At 39.3% G+C, this 18,469-nt stretch overlaps 1 protein-coding gene across 1 annotated transcript in view; it reads left to right on the top strand.

Moving 5' to 3' along the window:
* Window positions 1-18,469, top strand: part of LOC129202383 (uncharacterized) — a 140,310-nt gene that overhangs the window by 34,941 nt on the left and 86,900 nt on the right. Inside the window, exons 5-7 of the mRNA XM_054815042.1 lie at window positions 503-589; window positions 3,859-3,942; window positions 9,498-9,667. Of these exons, the coding sequence (XP_054671017.1) occupies window positions 503-589; window positions 3,859-3,942; window positions 9,498-9,667 (341 nt within the window). The remainder of the gene's footprint in view (window positions 1-502; window positions 590-3,858; window positions 3,943-9,497; window positions 9,668-18,469) is intronic.

The following is an 18,469-nucleotide window of genomic DNA, read 5'->3' as shown; positions in this document are numbered from 1 at the left end:
AATGAGGCAGTATTCTAGTATCTCCTCTGTAATTAAACACTTCTCTGGTTGAATACAGTATTAAAGATGCACCAGACGTTGAAACCTCAGTGGTGAAATTTAAAACTGCTGAAATTGGAGGGGTCAGCTGTGAAACACAAATTCATCTGCTGCGTGGGTAATTCACTTGTAAAATGTGTTTCAAGAATAATTTGGCTTGTGTTAGGGATGCTAGATTTTTTTAAAATTTTTCTGATCTTTCCATCATCTAAATTTGAGAATTTTTCTCATTAGTTCCTGAGCAAAAGTAACATAAAGTGCACTTGTTTCCAGAATTACCTTTCCTGACCTTTCACGAGATGATAATTGCAGTACTAGTAGGCTTAGAGGACTTGTTAAAAAAAATTAAGCTTATAAAGTAGCAGAAAATGCCCCTTTGCTTGCTGGTGTCGATTTCAAAATTAACATTTTGGTTCATGTGCTTCTAATAATCGCTGACCCTTACTTCATGTGCTTTCCACAGGAAATGAATACAGCAGAAATTACTTTGACCCGTTGATGGATGAGGAAATAAACCCAAGGCAGTGTGGGATGGAGGTCAGTGAAGAAGGTGAGGCAGAATTAAGTATGTAATTTTGGTGTCAGAATATTCTTTTCCATTCATGAAAATGAGGTGACAAAGATCACATATGCAGTTCTATTTAAATATTGAGGTTTACAATTTAAATTATAAGCCTTACCTGCTCTGAACACGATAGACAGTACACATAGTCTTTGATCAAGGACAGTGAGTTAATGGGTGGGTAAAAGTGAGGCTGTGCTGTATTCACTCTGCTACCGTAGCAAAATGAAGCATGCTCCAAGAACATCGTCTACACCATGTTCTTTAATTAATGACGTTAGTCCAGAACTGAGTACTGAGCTGTAGGTTTTTTTTCCTTTTTGCAACTCTGCTCCCAAAGTCCTTCTTGAAGAGCAATTTTATTACTGAGCTGAATGCCTGTTTGCCTAACAGAAGGAAACTTCAGAGTCCATAAAAGTTCCCAGCACACGAGGAGGCTTTTTGGGTTTTCTTTTTGCTAGTGTAGCCAAGATGTTCAGCTTTGCTGTCTGTGGGTGATAGCAAGGAGTGGGAGGGCGTGACGCTGCAGCGCTGAGAGAACAGAAGTTATGCATAGGTATGAGAGAGATTAACCAGGAGGTATTGTCTAGCGGAGGAAATTCTCCTTCGCTGTCACGGCTTTTAGATAAAAAAGGGTGGGAACGGGCCTGCCTGAATTTGCATGGACTTAAGAAAGATCATCATCATGGTAATGAAGTGCTTAGCTACGCATTGAGTGCTTTGGCCCAGCTCCTGTTGTTAAGCGCTAACAACCCGATAGCACGCAAAACCCAGTTCTCCTGTGCTTACCTTCCTAGCCCTTTGCTTTTATAAACCTCGTGCTTATTTGTATACTGTAGAAACTCTCTAGACAGGCAGCTGCAGTCAAATCTAAAAAACTTTGTCTACTGTAAAGGGTCTCAAAGTAAGTAACTTCCGAAATTCATGAGAAACTTCTACTTCAAGTAGACACGGAGGTTTAAACTTTTGACACAAAAACTTGTGTGACTGAGGAAAGCAGGCTCTAACGCACATCAGCATCTTGAATTTCTGTGTACTTGTGAAAAAAAAATCAAGGTTTATCAAGAGTGGATTACATCTAACCCCTATAATTTCCCCTTTCATTGTATAGGACAGCAACGTAATACCTTGGAAAGGAAAGATTTTGTTTCTGTTGTTACTGCCTTGGTTCATCTTATGAATAGGCTTCATGAGTCATGATCTGCTTCATAACCAGAGACTGAAAAGCAGATTAGATTTTTGTAACTGTACGTGTGTGCCTAAAAACATGTACGGATGGAGTGGTGACATAAGGGATATGTGGAAGTACAATTTTCATCAGGAGAAAATGTTCTCTTGCCTGTGTTGAGGAGGCTGAGATACACACTTAACCTGAAATGTGTGGTGGGTTGTGGGTTTTTGTGTGTATGCTTTTTTATTTCCTTTTTTAAAAAAAAAAAAAATTGGAACAGATTAAAGCTCTGAGAAACGCCATCCAGTTCCTGGGGTAGGAGTGGAGAGGTGGTTTTAGGCGCTTGAATATCAGGCTAGACCTGAGATCCATGTTTGAACAGTTGTCCTTTGGCATTCCTCCTTTTTCTCCCCAGCAAAAATGTCACTCAAAGGTTGGGGTAACACTTGTTCATTAAAGGTCTGTTAGCAATGTTACTGGCCTCAGGTTGGTTGTGTTGACATCTGCAGAGCAGTTATAACGCTGTATTTACCAACACATCTGCCAAGAGAGCAATTCTTCCACCTTGGAGATATTCAAAAGCCATCTGGACATGGTCCTGGCAACTTGGCTCTAGGTGGCCCTGTTTGAGCAGGGGGGCAGGGCCAGATGACCTCCAGAGGTCCCTTCCCGCCTCAACTGGTTTGACTCTGTGATACTCACAAACAAGGCTCACTCTCTGTTTTCATTTTCCTTGCAGAAGTGTTAAATAAGTGGAATTACATTTATATGTAGTGAATGGAGTTAAAAGGACAATTAGAACTGAAATCTGGTCCTGCATAGTTATCCCCTGATTGGAAACCATATTCATTTACCTCCTCCTTCCAGCTAGCAGCTTGTCACTAAAAAGAGACAAAAGCGGAACGAGATGAAGAAATCAGGGCACACTTTAAAGTTATACTCTTCTTACGACTTAAGCAAGTCAGGCCCAATGCCCAAAGAGAATAGCTGGTGAAAAGCAAATCTTCAGCCGCTAACTCTATTATACAAAGTTAAATATCATTTTAATGTGTTCATCATATGGGATTCTTTAATGGGTTATTCTGTGAAAATGAAGATATTAGCAATTATCTTTTCTATATTTGATAAATTAAATTTGTTCTGGAAATTTGTCTGAGTTGATAATGCCCTGAGAACAAACAACACCCCACTATGGATTTGCTTCCCCTCTCTTGTCAAGGGAACATTTCAATGTTACATGCTAAAAGAAATGTAAAAGGTTCTGTACTTGCAGAAGAGGTTTGCAGAAGCCTCCGTCTTTGACTGCTCAGTGTAACTGAAAACTTCGCTCTGAAATTTCATGGTAAAGTTACAGTAAAGAAAATTTATTCTTTGAGATTCTATTGTGCCCTTAAAAAGAGCCACCCAAGGTCGGTTGTAGCTGTACTTATGTTCGCTTATCTTCTGTGTATTTCTTTGGCCTTCTACCTGCCTGTCTTCACAGACAACTTAGAGAAGCCAGGGTCTGGGAGAGTCTCAACTAGTCATTTCTCCCTTTACTATAGGAACTTGAAGTGATTTTTTTTAGGTCTCATGGGAAAAGGTACATATGTGTGTGTGTCTTGCTCCTTTTTAAAATCTGCAGATGTTACTGGGAATTTGAATGACTGACCAGGCACAAAATCAAAATTCACAGTGTGCAGTAATGACTAATCATACTAGATAACCTGTTAGTATTATGGACAGCAAGGTATAATTTATAATAAAGAAAAGAGTCAAATAGAATTATCTGGCAATTTGAATATAAATAATCATTTCAACTAGTCTATTAGCAGACTTAGTAAACAAGTTTCAGTCCAGATCAAGATATAATATTTCTCACCATTTAAAAATATACGATTATATATTTTTTATTTTAAACTGTCTTTCATAACTCAGAAGAAAGTGACATTCACCTCTGCTATGAAACTAGCACTGTGAAAAGTATTTTTAAGTGTCAAGCGGTTTCTTAACTCTTGTATTTTTATATCTTTCTTTATAGTTTAAAATAGTGTTTCCTGAAATACTGCTGGAAGAAACAATGATGTTTCACTGTTGTTTTTTTAAGATCCTGTCAAATTTGATGAGCAAATCCTGTATGGTAAGCTGATGAGGCTTCTAGATGAAGAGAACAAGATGCTGGACTTCCAAGGTAAATAAAAAAATCATTTGCATAAAGAAAAATAAACCTCTTTTGAGTCTGGATGCGGGGAGGGGAGTGGGTAATCTATCCCCTTGAACTCAGAAGCAAAAGGGACATGGATTTTAATGTGAGCCTGTAAGATCTTTTTTGACAAATGTTTTTGTTTTGAGTTGTGTTTATGTGGTTTTAAGTGTAACTTAAGTGGCATGCTTTCTTTAGGCTGCTTCATTGCATGTTGAATTCGACTCTTATGAAAGAAGCATTGCTTACGTGCTCAAAGCTAGAAATCTAAATCCTTATTTAAGCTCATAAATGGGTGGGCTGTTTCTCAGATGCACAGGTTATGTCACAGTGTCTGAGGTTACCTATGTAAGGGTTTACACTAACAGGTGAGTAAGAAAATGTTTTCTGTGGCTTTGTTAGAAAATACAAATTGATGTTGCATCTACTGTAGAAACAATGAAGTGTAGGAGAAGAGATTTCTCCACCTAAAAGCAACAGCCTTACTTTGGCTTCACTTATTTACAGTCATTCTTTAACACCCAGTTGATTCACGATACCATTACCACCACAGCCTTTGCACAAGGTGCGTGTCTGCTGCTCTCCTCTGGTTCATCCTAGGAGAAGTGACATAAGAACAAGCCCTGGCTCAGGGCCGCCCTCATATTTTTGGGTATCTCCCTGTCCTTTTTCAGCACACATCTTTTGTGCAAAAGTATTTTATGTTCTTTGTATCTGTTTGAGGTTTCCTGTTATATTTCAGTTATGCACAGGACCTACTCTGTCAGAGAAAGCAGGCGGTTGCCTACGGCACTGGAGCTCCAGGAGCTGCAACGTGGTTTATGATGTGTTTTAATTTGTGAGTAACTTTGCTCTAGAAAAGGGAAATGTTTTCATTTGCCTAGGGTTGCAAAATCCCTTGAACTTGCACTGGTCATATCAGGATCATCTTTAAAACCCATTTTGTCTCATTTAAAATGCAAGGAATGGAAAGTACAACCATCACAGCTGAATTCATGTAGATAGTTTAAGCAAAAACCTTTAACAAATTATTAGTAAGCTTTTTATTGTTGCATGTTAATGTAGAGCTCCACATTGCTGAGAGAGACCATAGCAGTGCTGCAGGTTGATTGTGGCTTGATTGATGCAACAACATAGATGAAAATAAAAACATGTTTGGCTGTGAAGTCAACATTATTTCTATAGGAAAAATTGACATGGGGTGTCTATCTGTGATACTTGTGTAGTCCCTGTCTACCGATATTTATAGCATTTCATATTCTTCAATAGCTTTATTGTCAAAATAACCCCAATGTCATTGTACAGGCTGCCCTAGGGTGGGGTCTAGCAGCTTTCTGAAAGTTAGCTTCTGGGGCTCTCCCAAAGTGGTGGGAGAGGGAGAGAGAAGCACCTCTGGGCAGTGGTTCAGCCCAGCTCTGGCAGACACCTCTTAGCTGATTAGACAAATTGTGCTCTGGAAACAGTTCTTCTCTTTCCTTTGGCTCTAGAAGGGTCTTGGACAAGTGACTTAGACTTGACCATTGATTTTTGCATGGCTAAAGGTGAGCGAGCTGAATTGCACTGTTTGTATTTATCCACTTTCAAGCAAGGGAACCAGGGAGTGAAGGGCAAGCCTTCCCCATCCCTCAGTGGTTACTCTCATCTTCAGCTAGGTGCCCTAAAACTTTATATTGTATTACAAATAACATTAATGAATATTGATAGGATGAACAGACACTTTACAGAGGATAATAGCAAATAATATATTTAGAGAGAAATAAGGTTTCACTGATCTCCTCAAATGTTTCTAATTTTTTCTCACCAGGTATGTTTGAACTAAAAAAGTTTTTTCTCCATCTAGTTTTATCAAACCACTATGAGAGAAAAATGATCTTATTACTATTTGGCTACGTGGGGTGTGAGACAAGTTCAAATCTCTCATCCATCCAAAGCCATTTTATCGTATGTGGTGTGTTCTGCAGACAACGATCTCGTGCTGAGGCTGCCAAGGTTGCTGAGCTGCCAGCTCTCTGATTCAATTCAAGGGCAAGCAAATGCATTGACGTGCGCGTCTCGCTTTCCAGGTGCACGTCAGTGCCCCCCGTGTAGGCGTGGAGGAGACACCGCAGCCCGCTGCTGTCCTGTGTCTTGAGCAGTGCCTCGGTGCTTTTATTTCTTAAAACTGCCATAATGGGTATCAGAGCTGGTCCTGTGGCTGAATGTTGCGCCCTGCCCTAGCTGATTTTTTTAATTTTTCTTCGCTTGGGTGAATAAAATCCAGAAAAGAGCAAGATTTTCCTGAGGAAGCGAAGCTTGTGCACCACTTCTGTGTGCGTGTATCAGGCTATATTTATTTCTGCCTGCCTGTGTTTCTCTCTCCTGATTTTTAAACCTGTTGTTTACTTCCAAACCCTTTTTTTTAACAGAGAGCAAGTCTCACAGGTCTGACTTCCCTACCAGTTTTATGGAAGTGGGCAGCTGAGCAGAGCAGACAAGCATTATTAATGTCTCCACTGAGGGAAAAGCTAATATGGGAGTTTGACCCTTATTAGATATCAGGAAATCCATAGAAAACTAGGATTCATTTGGTTCCACTCTTACAGAACTGATTCTTTTCTTCATTTGACCACTGAGCTGAAAAATCACGTAGTCATACAGCCCTAATTAATAGATGATCCCCAAAGGAAAGGAAAGAACATGGCTCAGAATTTATATAATTGTGTATTTAAAGCATTTTGTCGCTGAGTAACCTGTTGGTCACTCTTGTGGTACGTGTTAGTTCGTATTATAAGGCAACTTAAAAGGCAACATCGGTTGTTTGGTTTTTAGAGAAAGATGTAGGCTGTATTTTTTTTTAACCTATGGATAAAAGCTCTCCAACAATGTAAGATCGTGATCCACACACATCTAAAATGATGCTAGGTGATACCATAAGAAATATTTTCTATTATGTTATTCTTTGGTAACAACTGAAAAAATTGAAGTGCAATGTTTTGCAGCATTTTAGTTGTTTGATGCGTGAGCCTTTGGTGATGTACTTTCTTAGCTACAATTTATACACAGACTCTTCTAGAACCAGGCAGCCAAAATACATTTTCCATGTGGAGTTTATAGCTGCTTTCTACATTCAAACTCATGCTGAGGCATAGTCTGCTGGTGAACCTACCCTTTAAATTCTCATCTCTGTATATAAACCACTGCTCTCTGATGGACAAATGCAGGAGTAAATGAAGTTACCAGCAGCCAAGCTAATACTGGAGAGATTGTTTTAATTACAGCACAGCATCTGCAAATACAGCCTGTGCTAAGGAGAAGTGATTTAAACTATGTGGAAAGTCTGACCCGCAGTGTTAAGGACAGCCAAGGCAATGAAAAGTTTGATGCAGATGCTGACAACTTGAAGCAGCCAGTTTTTAATTAGTTTATCAATCTATCAATGAATTTCCTCGTAAATTTTCAGCCGTTTATCCCGTGTGTACGAAGCAGTTACATTTTTAACACCGTGGCTGCTTCTGTACAGCAAGGAGGCGGAGGCTTTGTTTTGGCCGAGCGCTGCTCCGGGGAGGCAGCTCAAGCCTGTAGCCTGTGGGTCAGTTCAGAGAAGGAGCAACCTCTGATGGTGACCGAGTTTCAGAGGTTTCTTTGCAAAGCCAGTGAGGAAAGAATAGACCAGCTGAACAACTCTGTTCTCTCCCTGTCTCCAGCTCAGGGAAATGAGCAGTTTTTCCAACTGTGCTTAAATGAGCATATGTATCTCTTCATCAAAAATTTTCCAAATCTGAATTATCTCTGTACTTTTAGCAGTTACTTCCCACGAAACAGCTTTTGAAAATGTTCTCCCTCTTCTTTTGCTCTTTTTCTACAAAACATGCTAATGAGCCCAGTGTCTTCCACCAAAACTGAGTTCACTTGACATGATTCCTCACGAAAATAATAAACACAGAGGCAAAAAAAAAAAAAAAAGATATTTTGATGAATCACTGCATGGTCGTCTGTGAACCAAATGTTTTTATTCCTTTTTTTGATGTATAAGGACTACCTCTCTACACCCAGAGGATCCTGAGATAGGGATGTACAGTCTTCCCAGGATGTGAACTTGCACTGCTCCTGTGAAAGCATGGAAGTAGCTGATTTATACCAGCTGAGCATATGGCCTGTTGTGTACAACACAGCATCGAGGGGAACAAGTGTTGCTGCATCTTCTGCTGTTGGCAATGTTGCCTTTTCCAGCACTTCCTGGGTTTTCTCTCTCCCAGCCAAACCCTTAATGTTACAGTAAATTTAAAAGTAAATATTGTTTTGTTTTTGCAGTTAATAGTTGTAGGTCAAATCACTTTTCATTAGGCTTGTAAGATGCTATGTGAAGAGATTGTGTACCCTAAGGTAATGGTTTGGGTTGTTTATGTCTACTGTACGCTTCCCCCAACGTGATATTGAATTGTATCCTGTTGTAATTAAATAAAAAAACCCCCAAACACCACCCTACTTCCTGTGTGTTGGTGGCACGAGGTGATTTAAGTACTTGGGAGGCTCAACAATTAAAGTCATTAAACAATGAGTAGTGAGCAAAACTGAAAATGTTAATAGCCTTAGTTTTATCTTTCCTTTTCTGGTCTTCATTAGAGAATGAGAGACTTCAAAGGGCAGTGAGAAAAAACCCATCTTTTAACTGCTTTCATGTCTTAGGATGGATAAAAAGAAAAGCAAATAACTAGATATGGCAGTTTCTTGCAGAGAACTATAAAAACTTACGCACGGAAATATGAGGCAAGAAAGAGAGTCAGATGTGGACAACCTGATATCTGTCATTTCTTAGTGATCCTAATGTGGATAAATGAGCAAAAATAGTTGTTGTTTATTATTTATGACCCAAACTAGTATTAATACTGTAGCAGATATCAAGAAGACCTATTTTTTATGTAGCATGATGAATTAAACTGAAAAAAGGACATAGCATCTCTTTAAGATTGACTTTATGAATGGGATTTATTTTTATTTATGTGCAGCATGTACCCTTTGGTTCTGCATATGTCACTGCAGTGAAATTGGGATATGACGTGGGTGAGAGTAGAACCGGACCCAATTAATTAGGCAGGAGCTGCGTGCACACACCTTGGGGAGGAATCTGATCCTCTGGGGTGAGTGGGAGGAAGATGACATGCTCAGTGCGGCTCCACCTAAACCTCCTTTTCAATTGCAGTTATTTCTCCTCTTCCTCAGGAGCGAAGGCCAAAGTTGTTCCAAATCCAAGTTCCTATAAGATTTACAGGGGAGAGAAGTGACTGTGGAAATGCAGAACAGCGCCCCTTTTAAAAATCATTTGAGGAACAAGCCGCACATGCTAAATTTGTGCCCGTATGCAGATGTTGCTCTTGAGAGTTTTCCTGGTAATGGCACTTGGAACCGGACGGTTGTTCTACTGCTGTTATTTATTACTGTTCATTTTATGGCATGAATTGTTGTCTTAAAATGTTGGTGGGCCAAACATGTTAACTGAGAAGGTACTAACCAGTGAATGAACTCCACTTTGCTGAGAGATAATCTGCCACTTTTGTTTCAAGCAGCCCATGTCGCCAGTGAAGTTTTTGCAGACACTGTGATGCCTGTCAGCTCCAGTAAGGCACGTGACCTTCACAGGGAGCTTGAAGATGAAGTGATTCCTTCATATATCGAACAGTTTGAAAGAGATGTTCAGGATGACATAATTCTGCTTGGCAGCTTTTCACTGGAACAGGTCAGAGTTAAGAACTATAAGACAATTTTATCGCTTGCTTCATAACATGATGCTGGCTTGTTAACCTTGTACACCCCAATTCTATTTCACTGCCCGGCGATACATATATTGAAAGGGGAAAAGATAACCCATTTCGTTGCTTTATGTGACTGGGACTTTGCTAAGCTAACAGCAGGACCTTTATCTTTGTCTCCGTTTCAATGTGAATAAAAATAGATTGCCTTCATTGCTTCTTTCCTAAATAGTGGAGTGTCTCTGCTCTGCAGTAAGTATTGCAATTGAGTTTCAATCAAGAGCCTAAGCTTAGGACATCTCTCTCTGCCAAATTTAACAGAGGCTTATTCATCTATCAATGAGCAGGTTCGGATTGGAGCCCAGGAAGGATTTATGTAGTGATATTAATTGTACAGAGGATAAGATTATTACCAAATTATAGATTTGTTGTGTTTTTCAGGGTGACAAAGCTTCCTATGGTTTTCTTTTTGTTATTTCATAGTGTAAAGAGAAAAGATTGGGTTCATGTTGACAAAGGCGCAAGTTTTCAGGGCTGAAATGATACTTGTGGGCACCTAACTACCATTTGTCCCTTTGAAAAATCTCATATCAAGACTAGGGGACAAGAAAAGAGATTAATTGATGAATCTATCATTTTTAATTAGCAACATGAGAACAGCACACTGGCTCTGATGGGCTTAAAATAGGTTATCCAGTGACTGATGGTGATCTAAGCTTTCTTTTATTTTTCAGAGGAAGTTTTTAGAATTTTTTCACTGCAGGACTAAACCTCATCATTGCCTTCTGCATGTCGGTGAGGGACACAATTCCCTTTCTTGCTGCTTTCCTCTAAATCCTTGTGTAGCTGTTTCGTTCCTTCTGACTTTTTTGTAGCTGTTATGTATGATGCATAAAAGGTGGTTTGAGGAATATTGTTCAGAGAATGTGAAATGGGAGGGAAACATGAGGGAAAATGACTCAGATGGTACTAAGAGTATCACCTGCCGCAAGGGACTGATGGAGTAGGAACCTGGGAACAGGTGAACAGAGGGTGCTGCACCTTTCCAGAAGACTTTATAATATGTTGAGAGTTCACACTTTAACTAAGTTTGGGCTATTCGGACACCCTCAAAGCTTCATGAGGCTCTGTGACACCTGAAGGAATGCTATAGATTTGTCAATCCTTTGTTAACCCTTCCTCTAAACATGGTCGCTGGGAGGCTGATAGTCTGTCTTGGACTCTTTTGGGACATGTTCAGCAAGGTTTATTTCCTGGACAGGAGCAAGCTATCTGGTCATCCCAAAACAATGTTCTGCTTTTTACTGACAACTGCATATGTGAATCCACATGTAATACAATATAATATTGCTTTTCTTCTTTATATTCTTCTAAAAGAAAGAAAATCCTCATTTAATGTGATTGATTGAGCTGGTCTACCATGAGCTTGCAGGTAGGGACTCAATACTTTATACTGCACAGAAGAGGTCTTGAATGCTTGTATTTTCTGTCCATTCCCCCCACGCATCTCCAACTTCAGTTGTCCATGCCCTGTTTAGGAATTGAATCATACTGATGTGGGATCAGCTGTCACATCTGCATCCTGCACTGGGGATGGTAACAAAAGGATAACAACTGCAAAATCTATGTTGTCTTCTAGATTAGTGATGTATATGTCCATCCTTTCCTTGGAAGCACATAGAAATGGTGCATTCAGCCCCTTTGAACAGAAAATGGAAGGTGACATTGGAAATAGAAGCTGCAAACATGCACCTCATATCATATCGGTATTCAAAGACATCTAACAATAATGTGAACATGCTTATTCTTCTTTAATTGACCTTCTTTATTTTTTAATGGACCATCTTTATTCTTTGATCTGTGGATATAGCCCTGCAGCACTGCAGTGTTGATGCCTTTCTGCAGCAGCTACAGGTTCGGTGTTAGACTGCTGACATGGTCTTCAGTATCTATCGCTGACATCGTTCGGATGCTTCCAGCTTTTGTTGCTTGAATGTATGTTTATTAGTTGAAGAAGTCTTTAATTTGCCACGTGGCATTTACTTCTTATTCAGGAAAAAACCCCGTCCCTTCCTTCCACAGGTTTAGTGAGTAGCAGATGTACTTTAGCCAGTGTAATTTATGATTAGTTAATTTAATCTGCCATAATGACATAAAGTGAGCCTGAAACAAGCTTCTATCAATTTTGCCGTTAGAAGTAACATAATATTTTCAAATGTCTACCAAACTGAGTAATTAACCCTCGGGCTGAGTGAAGGAGTCTAATAGACATCTCTCTCACATTCCTTTGCTTTGACAAAATGAAAACAAAACACGGGAGCCCAAGGGTTAAAAATAGCATGTGAGAGTTCACAGTACATGAGACTGATTTTATGAGTGAGGTTCAGAAACACACTTGAGTTGCTGCTGTTTCTTTTTAGGCTGCCAAAAATTCTCTCCACCGGGGCATCTGATTTGCACTAGAGCTTTGCTGGCAGCATTGGCACAAGCAGGACAGCTATGTATTAACTATCTATGCCTTAGTTCGTTGCTTTTCTTCTCTGCTTTGTAGCTTTACTGTAAATGGGTGGCTTTTGTTTAAACAGCAGCTCAGTGCATGAGATCACCATGATTAAAAGTTTTTGAAAGAGCAGATGCGCTTTCCAAAATAATAATAATAAAAAAGGTTTATGCAAGATTTAGCTCTGGAACTTTAAGCTGCATTGTTACTTCATGTTCTGTTTTGTAAATGCAAAAGCTGATAGTTGAGTTTGGCAAGAAATACATAAGGGGAGATCTGATAGATTCTTGTAAAGAAAGCATTAAGCAGATGTCAATGTTCTGTTAACAAACACATTAAAGAATATTAAATTTGGAAAGCAGTACTGTTTCCTGCGGTCTACCATGTAGGCCTACAGATTTCAAAAGCCCCCAATGACATTTGCTTTTAGTAAAGAAAAATAAACTCTATTGAGAGAAAATTATAACTTTGGGACTGTGTTGTGGTAGAAGCCGAGCAGGTGTAACCAAAGCTGGGTATGCAGAATGCCACAGAAAACCATCTGTCATGAGACAACACAGGGACACATGCTTATGGGCAGAACTTGATCTTACAGAGCAGAGAAATATGCAAGGAAAGACCTGACAGAATGCTGGCTTAATGTGTTTGATTAAAGGCAAGATGCTCTCAGAACATGAGAGACTGCCGAGGATGAAGCCAAACGCTGGCGATTGGGGTGAGATTGCACTTGATGGGTCTTTGGCAACATAATCTTGCCCATCATTAATTCCAATGCTGTGGAAAAATACCAGCTCAAGGACTTTCAACTGTTTCTGAACTGAGACAATAAAAGTGACTACTCAGTTTTATGTAGGTTCTCTCAGAAAAAAATAATAATGGGGTAATTGGAAGGATCAATACTGCCCCAGAAGCCAAGAACATCTGTCCTGCTTGGCCATCCTCTTACTGCAACTTGGTTCTCAACTAAAGGTAATTTGTTCACAACCTCCATGTCTCCCTACAGGACTCAGCTGCTACATTTAGCCCCCTGTACTGGGCATAACAACTTGCAGAACTTGATCATTACAACTATATAATCAGTTTTGATCCATGACCTCAATGTGAATTACTCCAGAGCCTCTGAAAGTAAAGTGCAAGTTTTGCTTTTCAGTACCAGCAGTTGAGTTATAGTAGTAAGAAATGAGCTATTTGTTGCAGGTGGATAGTAATAAAATGTTGCCTTTCATCAAGAGATTTACCTTTTGGTTAAACAAAGGTTAATGCCTCTGGGCATTAGACCTAATATTCTTACAGGGTCAATATCATCACTGCTCTGACTCCTTGCCAAGTCACAGCGAGATCAATTTATATGATGATGGAGTGATCAGTTTTCCTTTGGTTAATGGTGGATAACACGTGGGTAAAACTTGGTACTATGTAAGACAATGACAAATCTACCCTCCGATCAGGAATTTAATTAGTGGGATCAGGCCTAGGTCATATAAAACACCAGTGCACATTTGCTTGCATGTTCTAGCCTGTTGGATAATACCGCCATTTATAACCGATGGTACCTGCAGACCTCCCCTCATTGACGCCGTAGCCTATTAAGCATCGTACAATCCTTTGTGATCATTCTTTGTTAATATAATACTTGTGTGAATATGTGCACCTAAGAGCAACGCAGAATTGAAGGTGACTTTTCCTCAGCCAAAACCTGGCTACTTCTTTTTGACATTTGCCAAGATTTTAAATGACTGTCATGTTCAAATGAGTCATTTTCTTGTTTTACTGAGAACTGCAGGTCAAGAACACAAAAGCTGGCAATGTTTCATTTACACCATGTCTTAAAAGTGGGTGACTTCATTTTAGGTAAGATATCTCTATGCTACACTCATTATTTGCGTGCCAAAGCATATTTAGAGTCTGTTAGTATAATGGTTTCCATTTCATTTATGTGATGTAGTAGGAATTATGGGTATCTCCATTTTACAGAGGAAGAACAAGGGCAGAGATAGACTGAAATCTACACCCTTCAGAAGTGCTTAGCACCTAATTTACTTTTGAAATCTGTCATTAGGCCAAGCTCATGGAATTCATAATAGTCCTGCCAGGGAGACTGCTCTTGGAAGGGTGAAAAATCTCTTCACTGAAACCTATATTAGAGGGGAAAAAAACACAAGGTGAACTTCCCAAAGCTTGCAATATTGGGCTTCTGGCCCTTGGATTTCTGATGTCCTGCCTAGTGAGTGTCCATGGCCCTCAGATGCATGTTAACACGCACCCAGCAGACCCAAAGCCTGACCGAGATGCCAGTATGTGTAGCTAGGGGACTTTACCCTGTAGGTGGGCAGCCTGAGATTTCTAAATATTTTTATTGTCTCCAGCTTGCTCCTGCTTCCTCAGTGGAAAGCCTGTGAACCCTCTGAATTTCTAAGGTTCCTCCCCCATTGCTTCTGGAGACTCAGATATACACAGTGGTTTGCTGTGTTTTTTTTAATATTTTTTTTTTTTTAAGAAGTAGAGGGGATGGAAGAGAGAGCATGGAAATCAATGTCAACATAAGCAGAACTATGGAAAAGATGTTTTATATGTTTGTAAAGGGTCCGTCACTGTGCTGTCACAATACCCATAATAATGCTATAGCTGCTCTTTTTAATTGTAATTTTCTTTTGATTGCTTTGTTCAGGAGTTATGTGGATTTTTAATTAATTAAATATTTAGATGGAAGTAGTGAAAATCTTCTATATTTCCTATATTTTTCACTGAAAAGGAGTTCACTTAGTTTTTACTTTCATTCTTTAAGATCAAAGGGGCAATTAAACAACTAAAGTAATTCTTGATATTCTATTGAGCTGGAACAATGAATCCTACAGCTACTGTAAATGATGATACTGCATTTGCTGCTGCTTAAGGTAATCTGACTGATCAGTGCTCTGGCTCATTATCCTAGTATAAACTCCAGTAGGGAAATCTATTTCTTTGGTTCAATAAGCAGAGGCAATTGGAAAGATTCTTTAAAGAGAATCAGTGATTGCCGAGTCCTGTTGAAGTTTAAGTGACTTCATCAAGTACTGACCACCTGTTAAAAGAAGCAGAAATCAGAGGAGAATTGTAAGGAAAGAGTGAACATTACTGGTGTACAGAGGCACAAACCTGCAAAAATAAATACAACAAACCCAAATTTTTAGTTGCTCATGTATTCTCCAGAGTTACTTCCCCCCAGCCCCCCCGACTCCGGGAGTTTTTATTTGTATTTTTAATACATTTGGAGCCAAACTGTAGTCACAGGTGTAGCTAAGTCTACTGTTGGTTAGCTTTTATGACAGGAGACTCCTTAGCAGCACTAATAGACTCCACAGATTTTATGAGCTACAGATAAATTAATTGCTCTAAATGTTGTAACTTTTTTGCTTCTGCAGTCTTACAGTAGAACTGAATTTCTTGAACAGAAACTATGCTGGATGTTACTTTTGACCTCTACTTCATAGATCAGATTAATTCAGGTGGGGAAGGACTGGACCTCTGGAGGCTGTCTAGTCCAACCTCCTGCTCAAAGCAGGGCTAACCGTGAGGTATTTTGGCCTTTCCATGTGTAGTCTGAGTTTTTAAGGGCTTTGGAGTTGTTCACACCAGTTTATTAGTGTGAAACATAACCAGGTCATCTGTAATTTGAGAGGTGTGGAAATACTGGGAAAGACAGTCCAGTTGCATTACATGCATGCTTGCTTAGTAGAAAGGTGGGAAATCATCACTGTTTCTCAACCTGGTGGCAATCTGTTAGCACAGTTGGTTTCTTTCACTGCTGTGCTAGACCCTTGGACAAGACGTGGCTTTCAGGACTAGGTGGTTACAATGAGAACGTATACTAAAGCGCGTATGTTCCCTCAAAGATGTTTCAGCGTAGTATGATTATATGATACAACTGCACAACTGCTCATGTCAGCGTTCAAATCAGAGAAGGAGGGCTTGCATTTCAGCTGAAAATGTGAGACGATTTCCACCCATAACTTTCATCAGAGAGATGGAGCAGGATGTGGGCTTGCAGGAGATCTTTACAGAGAAAATTCATTAGGTGTGGCAACTTGTTATTTCCACTGTTGTATTTAAGACAATCATATAGTAAACTGTACTTAAAGCATTGTTTCCCTCTCTGTAATTTTCATATACTAATTGTAAGTGAATGTCTCAATTATAAAGTGTTCAAGGGCATGTCTGCACACTTGAAACAGACTGTGATGTGAAAGCCGGTACAAATGGAAGTTATGGGATAAAGTTAAAGCCTGTGCTTTTAGATTACAATTATGGAGACAAATTTGTGAGGCAATGCTTTATTGGCAGTCAGAAGAAAGAATGGGGACTTAGATGGGATAGACTGTACCCTCAGACCTAAACATCATTTTTTTAAGAGCTGTAACAAGCAAATAAGTTACTATGACTCAGTTTTCCCTATCTGCAGAACAGACATAAAATTAGATACCTGCTTTAGGGAAGAGTAAGAGGATGAAAGGAGTAAAGTTCCTTGAGGCACTTTGAAAAGGCTATAGAAATAATAAAAACATTCTGTGCTGAAATTAACAAACATTTTTAAATTGAGGAAGAATGGGGGAAAACCACAAAAAAAGTCTCAGTATTTCCGACTGGTATTTCCTTTCAGTTTCTCTTCAGTTGTTTGTGCCATGAGTTGCTGTCAGTATCCAGAAAGTAGAAAAGATTGTAAGACCCTGAAGTTCATTACATACCTCATGAATATTTTTTCTTTTTGGTTTTTAACATAAACTATTCATTTTAGATCCATAGATTGGCATAGTTCACTTGGTTTCTACTAGCATTGCTCGTGCTATGTGAGTTTATACTGGAGCAAATGTGTTCCCTAATAAAATATGGTTAGCATCTTCCATTATATCTTACTATTTAGCCTAAAATTACCTGAAGCTTCTCAGTAGCTGGTTATTTCTAGGCTAATCTGGAGACATCTGAACTTGGGGAGCTTTGACAGGCTAGCACATTTCTGCTTAAAGTCTCTTTATCAATGGCAAATGCCATTACAGCATTGTATATTTTCAGTGCTCAGCTATGGTTGTCAGACACTCTGATAAATGGCCTTGCATACACTTACAGTACTCTGTAGATTTTGATGAGGACATCAAAGCTTTATGACCTTGAAGCTACATCTTCTCAACTGTGAAATAGGAAGCATCTGAAGGAGTACCTGGTGGTTCTGAAGAAACTACAGGTGATCTCTCTGTGAACAGCAAGACACAAATGAGAAGAGCAAGTCCTCTGTTTTGAGGCTGGAGAGGCAAAAAGCTTTATTTTGCAGAAGCTGGGTAGCTCTGCAACAGACATCCCTGCAGAGTTTCCTCAGTGCATCTTAAGCAAAATTATTCAAGTTCTTTTCATTTGTTAGTACTATCATCTTGGATCACAATCCTGAATGAAAGCATCTCTGAGTTTCAGGGACATTCAGGTCCTTGTTCATCACACCTACTTTACAGCTGGATCTAGTTTCCATAACTGTTCAAATTAGTGTCTTTAATATATATGTGTCTTATAAAAGCGTCCACCTCGGTAGCAGGATACTGCATTCTTATGTTGACTGGTAGCTCAGTCTTCACTGCATTATTAGAGATAATGCAACGCTTTATAAATTTATCAAAATGATCAGCCTACAATGTTGTGTCTAAATGTGTCTGTATTAGTGTAATAAGGCTGTAGCATGACTAAAGTAAATCTCACTTTGTGTTCTGCAGTATCAATTTTAAAAGAGAGTATGAATTGTTCTTTTTTTTCCCTAGCTGTTACAAATGGCTCAGTTGTCTAAGTATTTAATTTTATGCTCATGAACAGTAAATTGGTTTAATTTTCCATTTGGAAGGAAAGTTATGGGGAGGGGGTGGGTGTTGCTTTGTTGCTTTTTTTTTTCCCTTTAAAAACATGTCTGAGAGTTTGTGGCACATTTTTGGCAGAGTGCACTTTGAATACTACTACTATGTGTCCAGGATTTTGACACAACTTTCTCTCCTAGTTTGTGGCCATCTCTGAGATAAGATCACCCAAATTCCAACATGCAACGGGCAGTGCAATTTTCAGAGCAGACCTTATCCAGCTACTAGAGTCTTTGCTTTCAATGAAGGGCACTCATCCCACTTACCTATCAACGCCTCACTTCCCTGTGATCTCTCTGTAGTTAACATGGAGAGGATAAGCCTCTCAAAATCTCACTTTACTTGAAAGGAATATTAACTTTTCCTGCAATATTTTTTTTCTTCATCTCAAGTGGTTCTTAATTTTTCACTTGTTTTGCGAT

This window comes from Grus americana, chromosome 2 (assembly GCF_028858705.1).
Source record: "Grus americana isolate bGruAme1 chromosome 2, bGruAme1.mat, whole genome shotgun sequence".
Classification (NCBI taxonomy): Eukaryota; Metazoa; Chordata; class Aves; order Gruiformes; family Gruidae; genus Grus; species Grus americana.
This window is presented reverse-complemented; position numbering and strand designations above follow the sequence as displayed.